The sequence below is a fragment of the Hevea brasiliensis genome, chromosome 14 (assembly GCF_030052815.1).
Source record: "Hevea brasiliensis isolate MT/VB/25A 57/8 chromosome 14, ASM3005281v1, whole genome shotgun sequence".
Lineage (NCBI taxonomy): Eukaryota > Viridiplantae > Streptophyta > Magnoliopsida > Malpighiales > Euphorbiaceae > Hevea > Hevea brasiliensis.
This window is the reverse complement of record NC_079506.1, coordinates 71,927,092-71,944,578: the sequence shown is the minus strand read 5'-3', so window position 1 is coordinate 71,944,578 and position 17,487 is coordinate 71,927,092. Positions and strand designations below refer to the sequence as shown.

The 17,487-nt window shown below is 36.3% G+C and overlaps 1 protein-coding gene across 2 annotated transcripts; it reads right to left on the bottom strand.

Annotated features, from left to right (window-relative positions):
* Positions 1-305: 305 nt before the first annotated feature.
* On the bottom strand, positions 306-14,595 carry LOC110665633 (ACT domain-containing protein ACR12). Of its 2 annotated transcripts, XR_009143752.1 has the most exons (11): positions 14,304-14,595; positions 13,985-14,039; positions 5,928-6,047; positions 4,999-5,093; positions 3,327-3,411; positions 3,066-3,125; positions 2,077-2,132; positions 1,869-1,974; positions 1,685-1,753; positions 1,341-1,495; positions 306-943 (listed from the first exon to the last, which is right to left on the bottom strand). XR_009143752.1 is itself a non-coding variant. In XM_021825842.2 (10 exons), exons 1-10 carry the CDS (start codon positions 14,456-14,458, stop codon positions 1,433-1,435), a joined length of 864 nt encoding a protein of 287 aa, XP_021681534.2. In that variant the 5' UTR covers positions 14,459-14,594; the 3' UTR covers positions 1,218-1,432. The 2 variants fall into 2 exon arrangements, 1 of the variants encoding a protein (XP_021681534.2); XM_021825842.2 differs by lacking the exon at positions 306-943 and having other exon boundaries at positions 1,218-1,495; positions 14,304-14,594.
* Between the last annotated feature and the right edge of the window lie 2,892 nt (positions 14,596-17,487).

Genomic DNA, 17,487 nt, shown 5'->3' with positions numbered 1-17,487 from the left:
ACCACAGTCAATCGATGGTGGGTTTCTCAGCTATTGGATAGCACTAGCCACTCTTGGAGTATAAGGGAAAATTTCAGCAAGGAGAACGTCAAACACTTCTTTTCCGTTCCAATTAGTCTAGTTCAGCAACCAGACTAACACTCATTTGGCACAGAAATAAGCAAGGCTCTTATTCGGTAAAATTACATTGCTTATGTGATTCTCAAGGAGCTGCGGCGTGCTACTATAGGCTATCTTCTCAAATCCACAGTGGAAGAGATATATATATATATATATATATATATATATATATATATATATATATATATATATATATATTTGGTCTTTAAAGCTTCCCAGTGAACTCTTCATTTTCTTGTGGTCCTGTATCAAAGACTGATTGCCCACTAAAGAACTGATCAATCAAAGAATTCCTGGAGTGTCCCCCAATTGAGTTTTTTATGATGTCAGAGAATCGGCCAAGCACTTGTTCTTCGATTGTCCAAGAGCTATAGAAATCTGACTCTACTCACCCCTCAGACTGCGCTCCTTGATACTGAGTCTTGGGGTGAACTACAGGACTTCCTCAATCAGCATGATCGCGATCCTGAATTACTACAAATCTCAGCTTTGGCCGATATGGAAGAATCAAAACAGCTGGTGTTTTCTTCGCAAGAAAAAAAATTATTTCTTCGAAATTTTAATAGCTGCCTTGAACCATTATGAGGACTCGTCAACTGCAAACATCAGTCAGAACCCCTGGCCTTCTCCATTAATGCCTCATGCTGTTGTGTGGACTCATCCACCAAGAGAAGTAATCAAAATAAACTTTGATGCTGTAGTCTCCAAGAATGCCATTTGTGATTCTTTGGCCGCTGTTGCCAAGGACCACGGGTTTTTCCACAGGCTGGCGTTGCAAATTACGCACGCATATTTCAGACCCCTTGACTTTGGAAGCTTTAGCCTGCACAGAGGCAATTCTATTAGCTGTTGAAAGGAGATTCTCTCTCAGTTATACATTCTTTGCATGGCTCAGCGACACCAATTCAACTTGAAAGGGAAGTATATCTAAATTTCGGTTTGATTCTGATTTCTAAGCAGACCCCAAACTAAAACTGGAATTGAGCCTCCCTAGTTAAGAGGGAAGCTAACTTGGTGGCACACGCTTTGGCCTTCAATGACCTCCGCAATCCCTCTTTCTTCGTAAACGGGTGGAGCAAGTAGCAAGGCACAAATGATTAGTTCTAACATTCCTCATATTATTACTTTGATGATGAATAACGGAATTCATATGCACATTTTGCTCTACAAGCATCAGATTACAGTTAAGAACATGATCTCTCAGGACATTAGAGACATACACACAACTTAGCAGGTGACTTTGAGCTCAATAGCACTTTGGTACAAGGGCCGTTACATTGAGTTCACAGTTGAAAAGTGAGTCCCCCAAGTGTCAATAGCTATCGATGTCTGTTTCTGGACTTCTGAGGTAGTATCGCAGACAGTTCATCAGAACCTATAGATTGAAATGAAATATTGCGAGATGGAGACAGCATATCAGAAACATGCGTCGCTTTGAATCGTGATTTAATTCTGGCAATCTATTCATAAATTTGGGCACCAAGGCAAGAAAGCGAGCATGGGAGAATTGGGAGTAAATATAACCCCAGGACAATGGTTAGTAATATCAAACAATTGTTATCACCTGAGACAATGAACTGTTTAAGGCTGACCCTCTGTAGCTGACATGAAACTTGTCTTTGGCTATCAAACCCTGGGCGATGACAGGGAGAAATTAGTGACAAAAGAATGCAAAACAGGTGACAATTACCTGAGGGCATGTAGAAGTGTGTGTTTTAGTGGGCAAGTAGAGAAAGAGAGAGAGAGACTTCTGTATCAATCTCTGCTGATTCGACATCAACATTGATATCAGCCATGATTTTAATGATTTCTACAACTAATCCAGGTCGATCTGCTGTCTCAATATAAAGCAAGCTGACACAATAAAAGTTTAAATTCATACATTGAGAGCAGAGAATATGACATATAATATAACTTCCGAATAATGCCAAATCATTATTGTTTGAAGATGTATACCTTCTCTTAGGTCCATCATCTTTGACATGTATATGGGTTGCAATATCAACATCAAGCTGCCATAAACAAAATCAAAACTATTACTAAAATTTGCGCCACCACCAATAACAACTAAGCCTTAATCCCAAACTAATTGAGGTTGGCTATTACTAAAATTTGTAAATGGATATATATGTAGCACACACAAGGCATGTCCGCGAATAACAAAAGTTTGACTATATGCTATTATGTAGTAAAGATGGCTTATCAGGACAACATATAAAATATACTACAATACAGCACTGTATATCATACATTTAGAAACCACCTAATAAATAAAAAAGCAAAACACTTGAGGGAAAAAACTGCACATTACTAGATATTATATTTGTTTTGAAACAAGAAACTATATTAAAGACACTCTGGACAAAATTTCAAAAGGGTCAAATAACCAAAAGAAATCCATACATTTCCGCATTGTCAATTCTTTTAGGATTTGATAACATAAAAAGGTGCTGTTAAAATTAAAAACACACAAAGTTTGGATTTTTTAATCATTTGGCCTTTCAATCAAGAAAATCAAGTCCATTCAAATGTTTGATGTCATGATAAAAAGAATCACTTTCAAACACCTCATACCTCATATTGGAGTCCCAAAACATGTCACTATCTAGGTATTTCAGTTTTTAGATTAGACAACAACAATGCTAAACCACTGTTATCCTCATCAGGAGTATTTAATGCATTTAAGCACATCTGGTTTTACAAGCTTTCACTGCAGCACATTGCTAAGAAGTTCCCCCTATATCATCAATTAAAGATTACTCAAATACACAAATGCCCGAAATTTCATTAAGGGCATATATTCAAGAGTAAGAGAGCATCGTCAACCAGGCCTTTTGCGTAAAAGTAACATCCAAAATATTGAAGATCGTACAAGGAAAAAATGAAACAAAGTAGCAATAACAAGAGAAGTTCATTGAGCTTGAAGAACGTTTTAACACTGCTACCTTTTTCTCAGGACCTTTTATTCCAAAAGCCTCACCCATTGCAAGTTGCTCACTAGATTCCTAAAAATAGCAAAACAAAAAAAATTGTCCTGAGAAATGTGATACTTTATTCATTGTCATAAAAAAGTGGTGTTTAACATAAAATTTCTCTTACATCTATTCACATATAAATAAATAAATAAACAAACATAACGAATAAAAGAACATCTTACAAAAATAAAAAAAGGGGAGTTATCGAGAATTTGAACTTGGCAAACTTACTGGATGGTACTTCAGAAGATTGTTAATGATGGTAAGTCGAATTCTCTCTAACATATCAGGATCTTCAACCTTTCGTCCATTGTCCCTAGAATTATGATAAAAAAAAAAAATCAATATCTAAATGCTAACTTACAATAGAACACATAGCATCCTGTATTTAGGGGCTATTATGTTGACATCTGCAAAGATTTCAAATGTTCAAAACTAGGGGAAAAAACCGAAAACAACTCATGAAATTCCCACTTGTTGATCTTCACTTTAGATTAATGTGAACTCAGTCTCAAACTCAGAAAAGCAAGCAGAGCCAATGCCTATTTTCTTAGATGGTTTTAAAAAACTAATCGAATGAATCATTTAGATTGCTCGCAAATTTTGATAGGAAATCAAAATATAGTTTTTCTTGCACAATTATATTGGTAATATTCACCCAGCAGTTTTGCAACAAATCTAAGAAACTGACTAGACCAGCATATATTGCTCAGACAACAGGAACATCTGCAGAAAATATAAGATAACCTATCAGCCTACAAGGTCCATAAAAATTTGTATGATGTTGACAAAATAACTGATTCTGACAGTATCTCTGATTGTTGAGAATTTTGGACCCAGGAGTGTGAATATCAAATTGGCAAGGTTGCACATTGAACTGGGCTTGAAACTGAGCTCTGCAGGTTTGATTTACTAACACTCATATACCCTTTAATTTTTCTTGTACACTACCGATGTGAGACTTATTCTCACAAGTCATATTTCAACACTCCCCCTCAAGTGCAATTGGGTTCAACTCAGGCTCATAGGGGTTCACTAGCCTAGTTTTCACTTGCCATTGCATGTGGTGACCAATCTAACTTGGGTTTGGCTCATCTTGGCCTTTCCCTTAAGGTCTAGCTCATTGGGCTAGACTTACGGATCCACCCGAGTCTGACTCAATTAGCTCAGCTCACGGGTCTAGCTCTCTAGGGCTCAACCACCATGCTTTCGTGTCCCGAATCTACATTTGTTGAGTCTCAGTGCTCTGATACCATGTTGAGAATTTCGGACCTAGGAGTGTGAATGTCAAATTGGTAGAGCTATTCACTGAAATGAGCTTGAAACTGGGCTCCCCATCATTTGCCAACATTTATATACCCTTTGATTTTTCTTGTACACTGCCGATGTGAGACTTGTTCCCATAAGTCATATTCCAACACAAATGAAGATAATATAATGCTTTTGATCTTGCCATGACCAACTTTCCAAAGATATTCAAAAACATATGGTCTAGCATGATTTCAACTCCCCCCTCTCCCCTTTTGCAGGGCCCCAATTTAAATTTATGAACTGATATAGAACTCGGAAAACACAAGCAAAAAGCTTAGACCACGAAACTTCTTTCCAACAACCAGAGCATAGACATCCCAACAGTAAGGCAGCTAGTTAAAATTACAGGGAAAATGAGACAAATCAATGTATATTTTTTTCTATTTTTATGGAAAAGCACATTGAAAATTAATAGTTTGACTGATCACATGTAAGCAAATAATGAGGAAATAATGAGAAAATGCTGAACAAAAGTGAAAAATTCAAAGCTCAAGAAATTACAACCGTTCCAAAATTCTAGAAAGCATAAGAAATTTTTGAGGATCATCTACCCAAGCAAACGCCAAGAAATATTAAAGTAAAAGATACTTACAAACGTGTAATAAAGAATTTTGTTTGCTTAACAGATCCTTCTGTGAGAACAGATCCTTTTGCCACATCCAATCCCAAATCTTTCAAGGCCTTTATCTGCCCTATGATAAACCAAGAATATTTACAAAAATTCTAATGTTATTCAAGGACTTATTAAATATAATATAATCATTTTCAAAGGAATGGAAAAAAAAAAAAAGGTCAGCTCCAAAGTCTCCCATTGAGTACGTCTTAAGCTGAAAATTAAAACCACAAGCTATAAGTACGAGGGTGACTATTTATCTAACTCCAGTAGAATGAAAATGCATTGGCTCAAACCTTGAGAATGGTTGTTGCATGTAGCACCCTATTTCTGCCACAATTTAACGAAATTGAACAGAGAAAGGCTGCTTCACAAAAGTCATTTTGTGATATTTAAAAACTCAAAGAATCTCATGGTCTTTTTCAACTACAAATGGAAAAATATGGAGTATTTAACAGTCTAAACATTCTCATAGCCTTTTCATTAAATATTATTACTTGTTTCTTATGTCCTTCAAATGCCAAAAAATAATTTCCAGTTGATCTTCAGCGTTATCAATGTAGCAACCAAATAGCAATAAATAATTTAATTTTCTCAGATAATATTTTTCACAAACAGTTTTTCATTTTTTTTTTCATGAAACAGACAGCATAAGCCTCTGAAAAAGGGGAAAAAAAAATCTTCACACTTCAAGGAACCTCAACATTCATCATGTAAGAATATGAAACTAAAATATCATCAACCTGACACTTCTATAGCACCTCTTATGAGAAAGGCCACCATGTCAAATCGTATTATGGGTAGCAGGTTTGGGGCTTGAGGTAGGGTTAAATATCAGCCTGCTTTTTCCTTTTGATAATATATACATCATAACAAGAGGATGGAGCAGTTGGCAAAAGGGACGTCACCGTATCAATGAGAGCCCCAAGACGATCGCCAAAGCTGATTTGTACAATTGTTGCTTCGGAGTCAGAATCTTGATCTATCAGAACCACTGGCATGGGAACATAATCTTCCTGTTCAGATTTCTGCAAGTGCCATTATATGATAAATTTCAAATAAAGACCAGTAAAAACTACTGTTATACTGATCTACTAAAAATGGGTAACCTATTTCAAGTTAAATGTGTATCTAACTATCTACACCAATTCCAAATATTCAAATGAATGACAAATCAGATGCTAACTATTTAGCTATTTCAGTTGGACAAGCACAATCTGTGTAATGTGGGTTCCACAACCAAATTCAAAAAGTTTCAACAACACTACTTATAAGGAAAACTTGTAGAAGTATGTGTTATTTGGAGGAAAAGAGGACTAATAGGGTTCAAATTATCAAATCCAATAGCAGGGAAATTGGTCCCATTAACAATTTCTCAAACATGGTCATCAATAGGACCTAATGATAGATAGACAGCAATAGATGAGGCAAGCAGAGGAACGGGCTGAGTGTCTACTCCGGGAGGGCAAAGAGAATTCCAGAAGGGGCACAAGGGACAGCTGGACAAAATCAGTTACAACTAACAAAAAGTGGAATTGGGCAGGCTACAACATGTGAAGGGTAGCTCATCAAAAAAGTACGAGTAGGGACGAGTGAGTATGTGCTGGTATATGCAGAAAATAATTGTAATCCAGCTTCTTAGCTAGAAGGGCAGAGTTGTTTCTCTGTGGGAGTTCTTCTCCTTGGTTCTTTCTTGTTGCTTGTAAATACTTTATTTTAGTCTCATTGTAAATTTTTCTTGGTTAGCCAGCTACATCAATGAAAGTTTACTTTGCTCTATTTCCTTCCTGTTTGGTTTAAAATATTGCCTAATTGCTGTTGAGATTCTTCACTCTACCAATTTGGTCCAACTTGCCATATTGATGACTAACACTCACATGGAGACTCAAATGGATATGGTAGAGAGGAATCTCTCTCTTTTGGAGGATAATGTCTCCAAACTTAATGTTGATAATGAACAAATTCACTCTAAGATTGCCACTATTGAACAGATCGTTACCACCATAGCCAAAAGCCAACTTCTCCCTCTTGACGGCGAGTCATCCCTTGCACCTATTGTCACTACTGTTTTAGCCCCAGAAGGTTCTTCTTCTCACCCCACTGCACCTCCTCTTTCTACTGAACCTTCCCAAACAAATGGATCTTCCTGCCTTTGACAACTCTGACCCAGCTGGTTGGCTCGCTTGAGTTGAGCAGTATTTTGAAATACATAGCACCATACCAGACCTTAAGCTTGTCGTGGCTCTCATTTGCATGGAAGGTGGTGCACTTCACTGGCTTTGATGGCTCAAACAGTGGATGCCCGCCCTTTTCTAGGGCCAGTTTTCGGTTGAGCTCATTAGTCGTTACGGGACTGACATGATGAACTATCCATTTGAATGCCTTTCTATTGTAAAACAAACTTCCTCCGTCAATAAGTACATTGGTGATTTTGTTGTGAAGGCCACACATGTCCCCAATTTGTTTGATCACCATTATTTGGGCTACTTTTGGAATGGCCTTCGGAAGGAACTCCGAATTCATTTTCACAACCATGACGCCCTAGATATCTGCCGCATTATGTCCCTTGCTCGTGAGATCAAGCAAGAGAACCTTCTAATAAGTGGTTATAGACCTCTACGTCCTTCTTTGAATTTCTTTAAGCAGCAACCTTTTGCTAGGTCGAGTTATCGTCTTAGGCCTTCTTGGTTAACTGAGTCCAATGCAATTACACCTTCTTCAGTCACTCAAATTAAGCCCACATTATCCAAGTAAGATGGAAGTTCTTCTATTGCTACAACCATAACTCTAGCACTAGTACCTTTATCTTCTTCCCGAGCTTCTTCGCATCCCAATCGCAATAAAGGCATCTACCATCTTTCAAATCGAGAGTACCAAGACTTGAAGGCTAAGGGACTTTGTTTTCATTATATGCAACCATACTCCGCATTACATAAGTGCCCTAATGAAACTTTGCGCATGCTTATTGTAGGAGAAGATGATTCAAGGACTGACTCAGGTGAGTTGACTCTAGCGAAAATTACTGAGGCAGTTGACCATAAAACCTAAGTAACTGAAGCACACTTCACTCAAATGGAGCTTACTTTATTTTTTGTGGGTGGCATCTCCACCACTAAAACTATGATTCTTTCGGGTACACTTCACAACATTCCAATAGTGGTGATGATTAGCAATCGGGCAAGCCACTACTTTGTTTCTGATCACTTGATTCAACAGCGGTCCTTATCTATCGAACCTACCCCCTCTTTCACCGTTAAATTGGGTGACAAGCAATGTCAGTATTCTTCTGATCTATGTCATAAGCTTCTTATTCATTTTCCCACTATTACCATCCGTTCGGATTGCTTTGTGTTTCCATTAAGAGGCGTCGATCTGATTCTCAAGATTTCATGGCTTGAGACTCTTAGGGATGTTAAAAATCAATTGTGCATGTCTTTTGCACTAGACGGTTCCTTGGTTACTTTACAAGGTGACCCATCTCTCCTTCAGGCCCCTTTGGCTTTCTATTCACTAGGCAAAATTCATGATGTGATTTATGGTGTTGTTCTATGGGATTGTTCTACTTTCTTCTAGCGTCCACTATTCCTTTGGTTCTCACTAATTCTCACCAACAACAATTGGATCAATTATTGCCTCCCTGCCTCCTCAATGGCCATCGGATCACAATATTCCCTTTCAACTAGATATGGTCCAATTTCAGTCAAGACTTATCATTATGGCCAACACCAAAAGGATGAAATTGAACGTTTAATTGCTGAAATGCTAGCAGCAGGAGTCATTAGATCAAGCAATAGTCCTTTTTCAAGCCCTGTGTTATTAGTTCGCAAGGATGGCAGCTAGCATTTTTTGTCAATTACCGACAGTTGAATTGAGCTACTATTCTTGATAAGTACCCTATCCCTATGATTCAAGAGCTTTTAGATGAGTTGCATGGTTCTTGTTGTTTTTCAAAATTTGACTTGCATGCAAGATACCACTAAATACAGGCGGCGACAAATCCTAACATTCCTAAAACAACCTTTTGCATGAACTTTGATCATTACGAATTTTTGGTTATGCCATTCGGCCTAACGAATGCGCCAGCAACCTTCCAATCAACCATGAATGATATCTTCAACAAACAACTTCGTTGATTTGTCTTGGTTTTTTTGATGATATTTTGATTTATAGCAAGTCAAAGTTAGACCACCTTATAGACACATCAGTTTACTGCCAACATCAAAAAGGGCTCATTTTGTCAAAAGTCCAAAGATTATCTTGGCCACATCATCTCTAAGGAGGGTGTATCCATGGACCCCTCTAAAATCTCTGCAATTATACAATGGCCTACTCCCAAATATGTCAAAGACACCTAGGGATTTCTTGGTTTAACAAGCTATTACCGCCATTTTATTCAGAAATATAGCCTTATTGCACAGCTTACGGCTCTTACAACAAAGGACTAGCAATGCCATTTTAATTGGACTCTAGAAGCACAACAGGCATTTGATCATCTCAAATCAGCAATGGTTTCTGCTCCAATCCTTACCAAGCCAAATTTTTAACTTCCCTTTGAAATTGAATGTGATGGCTCAGCCAAAGGGGTAGGAGCAGTCTTGATGCAATCCAGAAAGTAAACTGCCTATTTTAGCAAAGCTTTGTTACCAAAAACTCTGTCTAACTTAGCATGTGAAAAGGAACTTATGGCCTTAGTCATGGCTGTCCACCATTGGCGACCTTATCTCCTCAGGAAACAATTTCTTATCAAAACTGATCAGTGCAGCCATATGCATCTTTTGGAACAACGAACATCTACTCCTGCCCAATAATGTTAGCTCTCTAAATTGTTGGGTTATTCTTTTGTTGTTCAATCATAGTTATTAAAGGCTCAAGGCACACCAAGGCGCCAAGGTGTCCTAAAACCTAGGCGCAAGGTGCAGGCGCGCACCCGAGTGAGGCAAGGTGCAAAAATTCAAAATTAAAAAAAAATATATAAAAATATTCTATCACACTTCAAGTAACATAAAATTACATAATAATAACCGATAAACATTCAAGTAATAATAATTTTGCAATCCAAAAGTTAAATTACATAACTAGTAAAAAGTTAAATTCCAATTATAATAATAGAAATTGATAATTTATGATAATATAAACTCAATTACAATATTTCTAATAATTTATAATAAGACCTACTAGCAATTAGCAATAAGAAAATAAAGTAATAAATCATTTTTAATTTAATAATAAAACTAAAAGCTAATAAGAGTAATGGAATTAGCATAATAGCGTCTCAAGTCTTAACATACTTTCACACATTCACAATAAACAAAATCACAAATGTATACTAAAAAAAAAAAAGAAAAACAGCATATCGCACGGGGTAAGGAGAGAGCATGGCAAAAAAAGAAAAAAAATATATGCAGCTGCTAGCCTTGGATAAAACACACACACACACACACACACAGAGAGAGAGAGAGAGAGAGGCGCATATGGGTAGGAAGAGAGCTGAAAGCATGGCAGCCAAAAAAAAAAAAGTGCAGTGCCATGGACGAAACAGAGAGAGAGAGAGAGAGAGAGAGAGAGAGAGGAATAAGAAGAAACAAGAAAAATTAAAACATACTTGCTGGAAATCCTAGGTTTGATCTCTCTTTTCCCTCCTCCTCCTCCTCCTCCTCCTCCTCTTCTTCTTCTCTTCTTCTTCCTTTCACTGGCTGCCAAAGCATTTTTAAAAGAGAAACTCTAGCCACTTTTTTTTATCTGCACCTTGCATCCTTAGGGCGCATCGATGAGCTGGTGTGCCTTTCATCCCTTTGGGCGCTTGGGGTTGTGCCTGGTGCGCCTTGCGCCTGAGGTGTGCCTGATAACATTGTATTCAATACGAGCCAGGAAAAAACAAATAGAGCAGTAGATGCTATCTCTCGGCGACATGAGGATGACTTCGAATTGAATGCAATGGTTGAAGTTGGATGACTTGAAAACTGAAATCCAAAATGATCTTACCTTGAACAAAAATTTTTCAAGATCTTCAATCAAACCCTGCTACTCATCCATCATTCTCTATTATTCAAGACTATCTTTTTAGAAAGGTCTTTTGATCCAACCTGAAGCATCCCCTTGGGTCACCCGTTTGACTACTTAGTTGCATGCCACACCTACAAGGGGGCACTCTGGTGCATTTCGCACCTACAGGCACCTTGCTATAGGACTATATTGGCAAGGCATGATAAAATCAATTCAGTGCTATATAGCTTATTGTCTAGTAAACATAGAAATATGAAGCACTTGCCCCTGCCGGCCTCTTACAGCATTTTCCCACCCCAAAGGTAATTTGGGAAGACCTCTCCATGGACTTCATCACGGGCCTCCCAAATCTCGCAGCATGTATTGTATTTTTAGTTGAGGTTGACCATCTTTTGAAGTATGCCCACTTTCCACTACTCAAATTCCCTTTTAGAGCAAAAAGGGTTGCTGACCTATTCATTCGACAAGTAGTCTACCTTCATGGCCTTCCTGGTTCTATAGTTAGTGACAAAGATCCAATTTTCATATGTAATTCTTGGATAAAACTTTTTCGTAGAATGGGGAGACAACTCAAATTAAGTTCTGTATACCAGCCACAATTTGATGGGCAAACAGAAGTCATCAATCGCAATTTGATACAATATTTGCGCTACTTTGCTTCTAAGCAGCTCGACACCTAGTCTCCCTAGCTCTCTTGGGTTGAGTACTGGTACAATACCAGCTGCCAGGGTGCTACAAAGATATCTCCTTTTGAAATTGTCTATAGCCATTCACCTCCAACTATTCACAAATATCTACCAAGGGAAATAAGGGTGGAATCTATTGCACAAGCTTTAAAAGATTGAGATGATATGTTAAAAACTCTTCAATACAACCTACAGCAAGCTCAGCAACAAATAGTTCAACATAACACACATTGTAGGGCAGTTGAATTCCAGGTTGGTGACAGTTTTTTTGAAACATTGAGCTTATCGACAATTTTCAGTCGCCCAATGTTTGAAGCCCTTTGTCATTGCTGCCCATATTGGTCCTCTAGCCTATCGCTTAGTGCTTCCTTCCTCCACACAGGTCCATCCTCTCTTCCATGTCTCTCAACTCAAATGTGTCTATGATGATCATCCGATCATTGCCACCTTGCCACCTCAATTAATAGCAGATGAACCATCACTAGTATTTCTCGAGTTTGTTTTGGATCGACATTCGATAATGAGAAATGGCCAACGCATATCGCAGGTCCTAGTGCAATGGCAAGGGAAAGATAAGGCAACATGGATGGATTCCGCTGACATCAAGGGCCAATTTACTGATTTCAATCTTGAGGACAAGACAGTTCTTTTACGGGGTGGCAATGATAGATATACAGCAACAGATGAGATAAGCAGAGGAAAAACAACCCATGGGCTGAGAGTATCCTCCAGGAGGGCAAAGAGAATTCCAGAAGAAGCACGAAATACAGCTCAACAGAATCAACTAAAACTAACAAAAAAGTGGAATTGGGCATGGTAAAACATGTGTAGGGTAGCTCATCAAAAAGAATAAGTAGGAGTGAGTGGGAATGTGTTGAGACATGCAGAAAATAATTGTAATCCAGCTTGTTAGCTTGGGGGGCAGAGTTGTTTCTCTATGGCAGTTTATCTCCTGGGTTCTTTCTTGTTGATTAGAAATATTTTGTTTTAGAGTCATTGTAAATTTTCATTGGTTAGCCAGCTACATCAATGAAAGTTTACTTTGCTCTATTTCCTTTCTGTTTGGTTTAAATTATTGCTTAATTGCTGCTGAGATTCTTCACTCTACCATTTTGGTCCAACTTGCCACACTGATGACTAACACTTGCATGGAGACTCAAAAGGATATATAGAGAAGAATCTCTCTTTTGGAAGATAAAAAAAGAGGATATTGTCTTCAAACTTATTGTTGATAATGAACAAATTCACTCTAAGCTTGCCACTATTGCACAGATCCTTACCACCAAATCCTTGACCCCATTAGCATATGCTTTTTCAAGACTTTCTACAATATCATAGCTTGCTTAAAATGTAAATTGATTGATTATAGTAATAAATTGAGTGCTCTTTAAAAAAAGTATTATGCATTTGAAAAAGTAAATTATTGACTTGAAAACTGTAAAGGCAATGCTTGAAAAAGTAAATTGATTACTTGTTTGCTAGAAAAGTAAATTTGTACGCTTGAAAAAGTAAAGGATTGCTTGAAATCGTAAAGGCATTGCTTTTGAAAAGTAAATATGTGCAATAAAAGAAAATGAGACTTGTCCTGAATTTGAACTGAAAACTAGATTGTAATTGACAATAAAAGTATATTGAAAGCTAAACTAAAATACCAAATGCTTGAATTGAACTAAGGAATTGAATGATAAAATTTGTTTGTGTTGTTGATTGAATTTTAGACTTGTATGTTGCATGGACTGCTCCTTGCTTGGTGAGCATGCTCACAGCACCACGCACTTTCTTTAGTTTAACTGCACCCGAAAAATGATCATGTCTTATAACTGCTCTATGCCATGCACATTTTGTTTTATTCACAGCTAATCCAAGTACTCTAACTGCTCCAAGATAACTGCATCCAATTTCACGATTCTGTGTCCTGCTTGGCTCCCACTCAACTTAATGGATCATGGATCTTGGGCCTTAGGAAAATGGATCATGGACTTAGGTTATAAGCCAGTATTTTATGGGCTTTAATTAAATTTAATCTTGAAACAATTAATTAATCAAGCCCAAGATTAAAAATTATTATTGTTCAAACACATTGATGACATTATTCTTTTGCAATTTACAAACTAAAAACAACGATCATATGGAGAAAATAAGTAAATTTATTAAACCAAACATGTATGCTGATAATATAACCGATATAAGCTTCCACAATCATGATACTAGTTATACATTGTTTGATAAAATGGGTGGTCATACAAAGATTTGAACATAAATGAAATGTAACTGACCAATGGGATTGAGCTCGCAGCATTTGTGTTATTGGAAGAAGCACAAAAAATGTTCCTGCATAACAATTAAATCAGAGATGAGAACGTTTGATTAAAAAAAAAAAAAACAATGCTCTTCATTTCCCTAATAAACAGACTAAAAACAGAAACTGCAAACATACTCAGTATCTCTTTTCTCCATCTCTCCAAATAAAAAAATCAAACAGAAAGATAATTCGTGAAATTTTCAGATCTAGAAATCAACATCAAACAATAACAATCAAATAGCAGCATCAAAGGAAAAGCCAATTTCGAAAGAAACGCAATTTCACAGGCCAACCTTTTCGAGAAAACGATTCGATTTTCCCGGCGAATCGGAGATAAAATGGAAAAGGAATCGATAGGATGAAGAAAGATTTGAGGGGCGAAATCCTTGAATGGGTGATGGAGCCGAGAAGTAAAAGAAGAAGATATGAGACTGTTAGTGGAAGCCATAGAAATGGATGTTCTTGATCGATCGAGAAACCGTGAGTAGGTTCAGTTGGCTGCCCCTCTGGTTTTGGAGAAGCAGAGAGAGAGAGAGAGAGAGAGAGAGAGAGTTTTGTTGAAGACTTTAAGTTAGAGCTTGAGCTGGAGAGCAGTAATGGAGGAAGATCGTGAGCGTGGCGTCATCTTGGTAGGCCTAGCGCAGGTGGTTGCAAGCCACGTCGGATCGCATTTGCAAGCGACTAGTGTCATGTCGCCGCATGAATGTACAGAAAAAATATTATGTTTAGTTCCTGTAAATTAAATATATTAATTACTTAATTTTTATATTTTAAAATATATATTATTTAATTTTTATATTTTATTTTTATTAAATTTTTTTAATTTTTCATTAATTTTTTATAATTTATACTGATTAAATTATTATTTAATTTATTTATTTTACTAAAATTAATTAAATAGTCTTTATATTTTTAAAAAATATATTAATTAATTTATATAATTTAATTTTAATAAATATTTAGTCTCATAATTATTTTTTATACTTAAATATTCTAATTTTCTTCTCTTATTTCTCTTTTACTCTCTATTATATCTTTCTCATCATATTTCTTCTTCTCTCCATCCATAGCATCCACTCTTCTTCTTCTTCTTATTCTCTTTTTATTTTTCATCTTTTTGATAAAAAATTATATAAATTATTTATGCAAAAAGATTAATCAATGCCTCTAAATATTTAAGTCACCAAGAAAAATTATTTCTTTTAGAGAAAACACAAATATGATGCCCAAAAGATTAAATGAAAATATTTAAATAATTTAAATATATATATATATATATATATATATATATATATATATATATAAATTCAAATTTAGTCTGCACAAAGCAAAATTTTCATTTTTATCTAAGAATGTGTTTTTCAAAATATTTTATTTTCATAATACAGAGTTCAATTAATTAGTTTCACTAAAGCAGATGAACTAAATAATAGTATTTTTCAAAATACATATATTAACTAATTAGTTTTCTTAAAATAAAGGAACTAAATAATAGTTTAACTAGTATTGATTAATGAAAATTTTGACGAAAATACTAAATAATTTAATAGATGTAAAATAAATAGATTAAATAGTATATTTTTCAAAATATATGAACTAAAAAGTTAGTTTCATTAAAATAGAAAAATTAAATAATAATTTTTCCATATAGATATCATCTTATATACATTAAAAAAAATGGATTAGCAACCGACCGAATTGGTTACCAGTACATCAAAATTTGTTGCTAATTAATTTACCAAACGATATAGTCTGTTGCAATAAGGCTAGTTGCTCAATTGATTAGCAACTGATTTGATAATTCGGTTGCAAATAGTAACAAAAAACTGAATTAGTTGCTAAAATAATCAAATTTTAAAAAAAAATAAAATTTTTTATTAAAAATTATTAGTTGTTACAAGCAACCAAAATTGGCTGCTGCCAGGTCACATACCAAGTAGTTTCTCTGAGAAAACATTTAAGAACTCTCTCACCACTGGAACTGACTTTGGTTCTTCCCTTTTCGCACTAACTTCTTTGACATGAGCTAGGAACCCTCTACATCATTTTCTAAGCATCTTTATGGCTTGCATAGCAGATATCACTCGCACCAGAATTGATACCTGATCTCCTTGAAATATTACTTCTGTCCCATCTTATCCCTTAAAATTTACTACCTTGTTCCAACAGTACAAGGTAGAATAATTAGATGAGAGCCAATCCATCTCTAGAATGACATTAAAATCAGTCAACTCTAAAACCACTAGGCCAATTAGAAGGTATTTGCCCTCAACCGTAATTGGATAGGAGCACCAGATCATTTTTGTCATCGAAGGGTCACACTTGGGTCCATTAACCAGCAAAGGACACGCCAACCATGAAACCATCAACCTTAACATTTTAACTATATCACGGGCAACAAAAGATGTGAAGTACTCGGATCAATAAAAACCTGCATAGTGAAGTTTCCTATATTAATTTTACTTGATACCACTGTGTTTGAGGTGTTTGATTCTTGTTGTGTCATGGTGAAGATACAAGTCAGTGCTGTAGAACCCCTTCCTTGAGAACCTGTTATGAAGGATGACACCCCTCTTCCTCTTCCTTGTCCTCTACCCTTAGAGGAACCATGGAAGTCTATCTTGTAGCTAGTTAAGCCATACTGCCTGACACTACCTATTGCCGTGAAGCAATCCTTTCCATGTTGGGACACTCCTTTACTATGTGTCCTTTTTGGCCACACTTGTGACATTCAAATATCCCAAACTTGCAAGGTCCTTGATAAGGTTTTCCACATCTTACGCACCCCGGTGTATTTGAACTGAATTAGATCCACTCCCCATTCTAAGGCCAGATTTGATTCTGCTCTAGAACTTGTTCTTCTTCTATCTTCTAGCAAACTTACTCGCTTTTTTTTCTTAGTTTCGAATGAAGAAGTGGCCTTTATTAAGTGACTAAACCTTCCTAAATCTGTGGCTTTAAGAATGGCAGACTATTCGGCCTTCGAACTTTTTAGGTCCATAATCCCTTCCATGATGGCTCTAAGTTCCATCTTTCTCACTACAACTATTATAGCATGGAAGTCATAGGTTTCTATAGCTAAAATCATTAAAGAGTAGCTAGAATGCAACCTCTGTATGTACCACTTAGCCTTCTTCTTATTTGTGTCATATCGATGCTCTACACACTATAGAAGGTTTACAAACTTGTCTGTGTACTCATCCACAGTCATATTGGTAGTTTGCCTTATCTATTCAAACTCTAGCACTTTTAATTCTTTAGAGCTTTTTAGAAAAGCGCAGTTGTAAACTCTGTAATAAAACTATTGGCAGGTCATGCTGTCTAGCCTACTAGCAATATAGGTCTTATACCACTCCTTAGTCTTCTTACACTTCAATGTAAATCCAACCATTTGAATAGCTATACATTCACTAACCTCTAGTTTATCTGTGATGGTTTTGACTACCTTAACATACTCAAAAGAATCATCCCCTTCCT

Excerpts from the sequence above, each read along its gene's own strand:
- LOC110665633 (XM_021825842.2), bottom strand. The coding sequence starts at position 14,458 with ATGGCTTCCACTAACAGTCTCATATCTTCTTCTTTTACTTCTCGGCTC. Across the intron at positions 2,133-3,065 it reads TAAAAGGTCCTGAGAAAAAG|CTTGATGTTGATATTGCAAC; the intron begins GTAGCAGTGTTA and ends TGTTTATGGCAG. Across the intron at positions 1,754-1,868 it reads CAGCAGAGATTGATACAGAA|GGTTTGATAGCCAAAGACAA; the intron begins GTCTCTCTCTCT and ends GTCATCGCCCAG.